Genomic DNA, 9,341 nt, shown 5'->3' on the forward strand with positions numbered 1-9,341 from the left:
ATTCCCCACAGTACTTCTCTACTAAATGTCATTATTATTAGTTTCCCACCCAAGAGCCGGACATAATTGGATTTATTTTCTTTATCAAGTAATATTTTATTGTGATAAATTGTATAATTAAAGTGCACTCTACAGGCAAACACTTTGTCTTCTTATCACACTCAGACTTGTAATACAGGTGAGTAGTAATGAGAGGAAATGTGATCACATAACTTCATTCTCTCTCATCTCTTTTACTTCCAATCTATCTATGCTGATCGTCTACTCACCGCTAAACTCCTCCAACCAAATCCATTCCTCCTACGTCACATCACATTATAATTCATAGTTCAGGACATTATTTACTCTCTTGGCTATTAATAGACCACGCCTATAATGGATCAGAGTTGCTTCTTTTAAATCTCCCGCCGTTATTCGACTGGCCAATAGGAAGATTCAGCCGCATTATCCCGCTAAACTCGACATTGTAGAAGTTCTATTCATAGATTCGCTCATCTTCCTCCAAATCACATCACTCGTGTCGCCTTTCAGGTTCCAAATATTCAATCAATTATTTTCTATTCCCAAACACCTCCATCCTTTAATTCTGCTGAATAATTTCTGGAGATCAGAGATCATTGAATATTAAATACCAAACAAACATCCCCCATCTGAAAAGGAACACAGATCTCAGATCCCCCTTCACACTCCTTGGAAGAAAAATACATTTTATTATGGGAAGAAACCGCCCAGAACTGTGATTGGTGCAATTTTCACATTTTAAAATTTAAATTTCCCGCCGGAATTCTATGGAACGTTCCAATTATCTCAGATAGAATAATCCGACACTAAAATCTGATATCTTTTCCTCCGGGAACATCGATCATCCGTCCTCTGAATTGTCGGGCAGTTTATCTAACCAAGAATAATAAATACGTTAGAAATATTAGGTTCAGTTTCAACATAAACGATATATTCTCCTCACCCAGCAGCCAGCTCGGAAAATCGGCTCCATCACCCGGAGTGCGGACTCTACAATCAACTATAACAATGCATCAACTGCCCAACCAATGTAATTTGTAATATTGTTCTGTTCTTCCATAGCTTTGTTAAACGTAAAACAGATCGAACAATCAGATCGCAGAGTGTATGGGCAGCTAGACATCGCAGCACTCCATTTCTTAGTGAAAAGAAATGAGCGGCAGTTCCTATGGTTACACAATAAATGTGTAGAAATGAGTGTTGGGAGTTGTGAATGATCAGCCCTTTGTGTGAGAAGGTGGGTGGCCCTGAAAAGGACCTTTGTTGTGATGAAGTGGGGTAAGCGGTGGGGTTTTTTAACCTCCGAATCCGTAGAGAGTGCGCCCCTGGCGTTTGAGAGCATAGACGACATCCATGGCGGTGACGGTCTTCCTCTTGGCGTGCTCGGTGTAGGTGACGGCATCGCGGATGACATTCTCCAGGAAAACCTTCAGCACTCCGCGGGTCTCCTCATAGATGAGTCCGGAGATGCGCTTGACACCCCCTCTGCGGGCCAAACGTCGGATGGCGGGTTTGGTGATGCCCTGGATGTTGTCCCGGAGCACCTTCCTGTGCCGCTTGGCGCCTCCTTTCCCCAGACCCTTCCCTCCTTTACCGCGCCCAGACATGATGATTCTCTGCTACAAAGACAGACTGAGCTCAGCTGTCTGCCCGCCCTCCTTATATACAGCCTGAGCGGACCAGATGGAAACCTTCCTGGGAAAGAGGCGGAGTCACACCGTTCATACAAAAATAAGACAATTTAATTCATTTATAAGGCACCTAATTATTATATTATATTCCGATACATTAATGCAACAGCAATACATTTCCGGAAGATGCATTTATTCCTTCTTATCATGTATTTCTATTTATAGCTGGAGATTACACAGAGAAAGGGAATCTTTAACACTTCATAACAGAAACACAATCACCAGTTTTAATTGTTCAAAGTAATTTAATATTTATAAAATATTGTTTTGAAAAGGAAACAAACAAGAAAAATTGGCCCGCGGGACTTTGTGTGAGGTTTGCTTGGAGGCTGGAGAGGAATTAAGTACACAATTAGTAAAAGCAATAATTTGTTTTATTGCAAAGTATGCACAGGTTGTAAAAATACAAATACAAAACATGTGCTCCGTGGCACATGACGTAGCTCAAAGGCTATAGTTACAATATTGTACAACACAGGCAAATTGAATAATATATTGAAAAACATCTTGATGTAACCACTTAATTACAGATAAGACATAAATAATGTGCTGAGTTGGCATAACAGTAAAAATAGTATATATCATCGTGACCTGACGCGTTTCGGGAGTAACATCTCCCTTCCTCAGAGATCAATAATTCGAAGTATATCTATAAAAGAACACTGTTGTTAAAATATGCAATAGCATTGTAGTTTTAATTGCAAAATTCAATCAAGTAGTGAGAACTTGACGGAGTGTGGAATACTCACAACTCAATGGGACTTGAGTGGAGAAAATGGACTCCTGTGTTGCAGCGGTGTGCGTGTCTGGCCCGGGAGCTGAAGGGTCCCAATGTAGTGACAGCCAATGTAAGGGGTCCATGGTGGGTGAGTAATTAATGTGCAAATAACAAAAGCACCTTTCCATCTGTCATGTGTAAAAGTATAAATAGTAGTGAGACGGTAGCAAATTGCAACCGATAAATTGCTAAACAAATGTGTATGAGATGGAGAGGGCCGGTGTAAAAAGGAATAGTGCTGCCAAGATGACCAAGAGTGAACAAGAAAAGAGAAGACATAATGGAAGAGAAAGAAAAGGTGGGTGACAGTGTGTCAGGTAAGTGCCGAGGATCGTGAGTGGAGGGTATAGAAAAGCCGCCCTGAGAAAAGTGGATGCAAGGAGAAAGTAGTGCGGACAAGATAGTGAGAACAAGGCAACTGACCTACCATTTGGACCCGAGACTAGGAGCACAGGTGGGACCCTAGCGTCATGCAGCGGGTGTGCAGAGATCAATCAGACTAGCAGCGTTTGTGATCTCGTGGAGGAGAGGAGCGCTGGGGGCGGACCTCTCCGACCCGTAGATGTGTAGGCACGCACACAGCGCGGTGACGTCAGTGACAACACTGACGCAACACGCTGGGGGTGCGGCATGACGCCGATGTACAGGTGGACCCGCTCCTCCCTTGGAAGGGGAGGAGCGGGGACAGCAAGGGAGACGGAGCCTCCCAATTCGTACATCGCAGCTCCCGGGACTAGAACTAGCAACATCCAGCACACAGGGAATCAACATAAAGCAAAGACATTGGATGTAATAACCGTAACAGAGTAAATCTCAATAGATGGTTGCATATGGCATATAAGGGAAATAGTTTAGATAAACCTATAAGAAAATGGAGGGGCACCAAGATGTGATTGTCCAGCCAGAGAGGGAGCCAGATCATTAAATGGGCACAGTGGGTGTCTTCCACCCTAATATAAATTCAACAAAAGGGCAATGATCTGGTTCCCACCAAAACACTCCTCCATCCCAAATTATACATACAAACAAGAAAAATTGGCCCGCGGGACTTTGTGTGAGGTTTGCTTGGAGGCTGGAGAGGAATTAAGTACACAATTAGTAAAAGCAATAATTTGTTTTATTGCAAAGTATGCACAGGTTGTAAAAATACAAATACAAAACATGTGCTCCGTGGCACATGACGTAGCTCAAAGGCTATAGTTACAATATTGTACAACACAGGCAAATTGAATAATATATTGAAAAACATCTTGATGTAACCACTTAATTACAGATAAGACATAAATAATGTGCTGACATGACAGATGGAAAGGTGCTTTTGTTATTTGCACATTAATTACTCACCCACCATGGACCCCTTACATTGGCTGTCACTACATTGGGACCCTTCAGCTCCCGGGCCAGACACGCACACCGCTGCAACACAGGAGTCCATTTTCTCCACTCAAGTCCCATTGAGTTGTGAGTATTCCACACTCCGTCAAGTTCTCACTACTTGATTGAATTTTGCAATTAAAACTACAATGCTATTGCATATTTTAACAACAGTGTTCTTTTATAGATATACTTCGAATTATTGATCTCTGAGGAAGGGAGATGTTACTCCCGAAACGCGTCAGGTCACGATGATATATACTATTTTTACTGTTATGCCAACTCAGCACATTATTTATGTCTTATCTGTAATTAAGTGGTTACATCAAGATGTTTTTCAATATATTATTCAATTTGCCTGTGTTGTACAATATTGTAACTATAGCCTTTGAGCTACGTCATGTGCCACGGAGCACATGTTTTGTATTTGTATTTTTACAACCTGTGCATACTTTGCAATAAAACAAATTATTGCTTTTACTAATTGTGTACTTAATTCCTCTCCAGCCTCCAAGCAAACCTCACACAAAGTCCCGCGGGCCAATTTTTCTTGTTTGTATGTATAATTTGGGATGGAGGAGTGTTTTGGTGGGAACCAGATCATTGCCCTTTTGTTGAAAAGGAAACAATGACACGTTTTCCCGACATCTCACCTTCCTGGGTGTAAGGCTGGGCGGACCTGATGGGAGACATGCTGAGAAGGGGGCGCTGTCAGTCATTTATTACACTGCAGATAATTGCATTTATTTAGAATATTTTCATGAATGGAAACGGATGTAATATATCAGAAGCGAGATATTTTCTTTATTGATTCATTGTACATTTTTTTCTGACATGTCATAATTTGATATATTTATATAAGTTTTTTCTTTCTTCATTTACTAGTTGGAAACATTGTTAACAGTTTGCTGATTTTAAAGTTACAAAGAGGGAGCCGATCAGACATGAAACATTTGTTTCATTGTACATATGTATCTGGCAGTGTAATCATTGCTACATATCTCTACCAGCACTTTCACTTTTTTATTCTAGTTTTAATATGGGGAAAATCTGTAACTGTTACATCTCTGAAAAAGGGAACATTAATTATCGGCCAGTTCCACGATCATATACAGATGTGATGACGAAACGTGTAATACTTCTTATCCCATCATATAGAAAGGTAGAGATCTATGAGAGAAGTCATCTCACTATCATGTTCTCTGTGTAGCAGTGTGTGTGTGTGTGTGTGTGGGGGGGGGGGGGGGGTTGGATTCTGCATTCTGAGGACTTGGAATAAAAGAGAACATATGGAAATGTTTTACATTATTCAATCATCTTCACATTCCATTTCTATTCATCTTCTTGATAATAAAGCATTGATAAGATTTCTCGGATAAATGTCTCATCTGATGATCTCAGGTCTCAGTGTCGGATTTGGCGGTATAATAGGGCTGATTATTTCTCTGTAACGTTCTTTACAATTCAGGCGGCAAATTTAAAAAAGGAGCTATGTGAAATCTGGGCCAATCAGAGCTGTGGGCGTTTCCCTCTTAAGCCAGTTATGTCTTTCTTATGAGGATTTCATAGAAATCTATTCTGAGATCTTTCTCCGTTTCCCCCCTAGAAAATACTTGTTCAGTAGACTTTTCTTTGATCTCTATAGGAAACATTCTCTAGCAGGGCGGAGTCTGTATTGTAAAGTAAAAGAAAAGCTTGGAAGAAATGTGACATTTATATTTCTAACGTATTTATTATTCTTGGTTAGATAAACTGTCCGACAATTCAGAGGACGGATGATCGATGTTCCCGGAGGAAGAGATATCAGATTTTAGTGTCTGATTATTCTTTGTGAGATAATTGGAACGTTCCATAGAATTCCGGCGGGAAATCTCAATTTTAGAATGTTAAAATTGCACCAATCACAGTTCTGGGCGTTTTCTTCTGATAATAAAATGTATTTTTCGTCCAAGCAGTGTAAAGGAGGATCTGAAATTTTTGTTGCTTTTCAGATGAGGGATGTTTGTTTGGTATTTAATACTGAAAGATCTCTGATCTCCAGAGGATATTCAGCAGAATTAAAGGATGACGGAAAATGAAAACTAACCCCTATAAGGAGATCACATCGTTCCTTATACGATATAAACAAATAGATGCTATATATATATATATATATATATTCGAATTTGCTGTTAGAACAGACAGGTGTCATTATAGCACATTGTCCCCCCAACCGGATCACAATCTTAGGTGTATAAATATACGATCAGATCTCCTAAACATGTATGTCCGGCTCCTTCTTAGGCTCTGGGAAGATCTGTTGGATTTGGAAATAGAAAATAATTGATTCGGATTACTTGGCGCCAGACTTGTGTCAGTAATCATCGAGAATTTAACCGGTTTGGAAGAAATATTTGGAACCTGAAAAGCGACACAAGGGATGTGATTTGGAGGAAGATGAGCAGATCTATGAATAGAACTTCTACAATGTCGAGTTTAGCGGGATAATGCATCTGAATCTTCCTATCGTCCAGAAGGAGCACCTTTACTAATATATACACATTTATAGATGAATCATCATTAGCAGATTAAAAACTTAAAGTGTTAGTAATAAAGGAGCTAAGGAATAAAGGCCTCCTCACAAGGTGGTGCTGTGAATGCGAGCATAAAAAGGTGCCACATCCCAAATGTAATAGCAAAATTGATCAGTGAACTCTTATGGACTTTTTAGGCACCAAACTACACAAAATGTCTTAAAAATTATACCTGTTGTTACATTTTGTTCTTAAAACTAGTGATCGACCGTTAGTTTTTTTTTTTTTTTTTTTTATTGCCGATACCGATAGTTTGGTCATCGCATATCGGTAAATATCAACCGATATTTTCGTACATAAAAATTAAAAAAAAAAAAATAAATATATATATATATTATTATTATTATTCTTTTACAGGTACTCTTGTGGAGGGATCTGGGGGTCTAAAAGACCCCAAACCCCTCCTCTGCGCTTGGAAACATTCAAAACGCCACGTTTGGCGGTTTTATATGCTGTAATTTATTAGAATTTTTTAGCGTAGAATGTGGGGAAGTCCCCTCCCCCTCCTTGTAATGGCAGACTTCATTGGAGAATTGTCTTATTCTATAAAGGACTGTGTGCTGTCCGAGGTGATATTGTGATCAGATTTGTATGTAACTGATACTTTGTACATATTTTGTGTCATTTACCTATCAGGCAGCTTATGGCTTTATCTACGGACATCGATCTGCTGTTGATGATGGAAATAGATACAAATAGACAAAGATTTGGCTGGGCTGATTAAATAGATAAATGTTTCATTTTTCTTGTTTCTCTCCCCCATTGTGTTGTGGGATAAAAGCTCCGCGATCTTCCCAACGTGTGATTTGAGATAAAGTAACAATGTAAGGCGGAGGATGTTTTATTGTAAGAATGTGTGAGTGCGGCATATAGATGTTTATTCAGCTCTGCCGCCTCGTGGTGATTCGTGGTAGAACAGTCGGGTGTGTGTGCAGTACGAGGCGATGAATAGGGAATGTATAGAGGCAGAAAGTGGAGATGATCTCCGCAATAAATCTAGAATCAGGATGGGAATAGAAGGAAGGTTCGATCCATTCCCCTCCCAGTCTAGGCGATCTACAGTACTTATCTAAAGATAATTTAAAGAGAAAAGTTTTCTATTTTCTAAAAATTAATTAACTTCCTAAATAACAAAACACATGAAGATCAGAGTAGAGCTCTGCTGTGATGTCTGTGGGTGGCTCTTAGAAGAGCCTTTGTGTGTTGTTGGGATGATGGGGAGATTACTTGGCGCTGGTGTACTTGGTGACGGCCTTGGTGCCCTCGGAGACGGCGTGCTTGGCCAGCTCTCCGGGCAGGAGGAGGCGGACAGCGGTCTGTATCTCCCGGGAGGTGATGGTGGAGCGCTTGTTGTAATGAGCCAGGCGGGAAGCTTCGCCGGCGATGCGCTCGAAGATGTCATTGACGAAGGAGTTCATGATGCTCATGGCCTTGGAGGAGATGCCGGTGTCGGGGTGGACCTGCTTGAGCACCTTGTAGACGTAGATGGCATAACTCTCCTTCCTGCTCTTCCTCCGCTTCTTGCCGTCCTTCTTCTGGCTCTTGGTCACGGCTTTCTTGGAACCCTTCTTGGGCGCCGGGGCGGACTTGGCTGGTTCAGGCATGATAAGGGTTAATGTGTTCTCTCCGCTGTGTGCAGTGACTGTGAGCTGGATCCGCCCTCATGTGCTGCTTTTATAGGCGTCCTATGCAAATCACTGCTCCTCCTCCTCACTCTTCTATTGGAGGATTCAGTCATGTGATGGGGAGGGGTGGAATGATTTCCTTCCTTGTTTACCGATTGGTATAGAAACAAGTCAGAACGCTATTGGGTGGCTTCAAATGTAACCAATCACAGAATGTGACGTCAGAGCAGTGACTGTATAAATAAAAGGAAGGGACCAGGAATTTTGCAACTTCGTCTGACGACTCTCTCATCTCACAATGTCTGGCCGCGGTAAACAAGGAGGAAAGGTTCGGGCTAAGGCCAAGACCCGATCATCCCGGGCTGGTCTGCAGTTCCCAGTCGGTCGTGTTCACCGTCTGCTCAGGAAGGGCAACTATGCCGAGCGGGTCGGGGCCGGAGCTCCCGTCTATCTCGCCGCTGTCCTCGAGTATCTTACCGCTGAAATCCTCGAGCTGGCCGGTAACGCCGCCCGCGACAACAAGAAGACCCGCATCATCCCCCGACACCTCCAGCTCGCCGTCCGCAACGACGAGGAGCTCAACAAGCTGCTCGGGGGCGTCACCATCGCCCAGGGAGGAGTCCTGCCCAACATCCAGGCCGTGCTGCTGCCCAAGAAGACCGAGAGCCACAAGGCTGCCAAAGCCAAGTAATCGCCAACAACTCCCCATATCACCCCCTCACCAAACACAAAGGCTCTTCTAAGAGCCACCCACATACATCACAGCAGAGCTCTACTCTCATTTCAATGGTGTGCAAAACTGATTTTATTTATTTCTTCTATTTTGGGTTAGGTGAAGATGTATCAAATACGATAAACCCAAATATGTTTTAGTGCGATTTTCTGGTCTAAATAAATTCTTATGTATTCTGAGTAGCACAGATCATAAATCTAGATGTCCGCCTTTACCTTCTCTCTCATCCTTATACTGCAGCACAAAAGCTTTTCTCAGTCTCCCACATCTCTATAGAGAGCACAGAGATCCCCGATTGTGTCTACGGCAAGCAGCCAATTATTGGTTTAAATGCCCCAAACCGCAGATTGTTTATTCACACTTCTAATACAGGGAAATTGTACTGAGAACATTTCCTAACTATAAATATGCGGAAATTCATTGGGAGATCTGATTGGACATTTGGATATCTAAAGATTTCACCTTGGTGGGGAGCACAATGGGCGATCATGAGACGTGTCAGTGCTTCCAGCCATTGCCAGTTCTATCCTATTATAAAGATTTATA

General features: G+C 41.8%; 1 protein-coding gene across 1 annotated transcript; it reads right to left on the minus strand.

The window, feature by feature from the left end:
- Window positions 1–1,316: 1,316 nt before the first annotated feature.
- On the minus strand, window positions 1,317–8,041 carry LOC309543711 (histone H2B 1.1-like; the record flags this gene model as incomplete). The annotated part of the gene is made up of 2 exons (XM_082276158.1): window positions 1,317–1,640; window positions 7,688–8,041. 2 exons carry the CDS (start codon window positions 8,039–8,041, stop codon window positions 1,317–1,319), a joined length of 678 nt encoding a protein of 225 aa, XP_082132284.1.
- Between the last annotated feature and the right edge of the window lie 1,300 nt (window positions 8,042–9,341).

Source organism: Pelophylax lessonae, assembly GCF_965119305.1.
Source record: "Pelophylax lessonae genome assembly, contig: HAP1_SCAFFOLD_320, whole genome shotgun sequence".
NCBI lineage: Eukaryota > Metazoa > Chordata > Amphibia > Anura > Ranidae > Pelophylax > Pelophylax lessonae.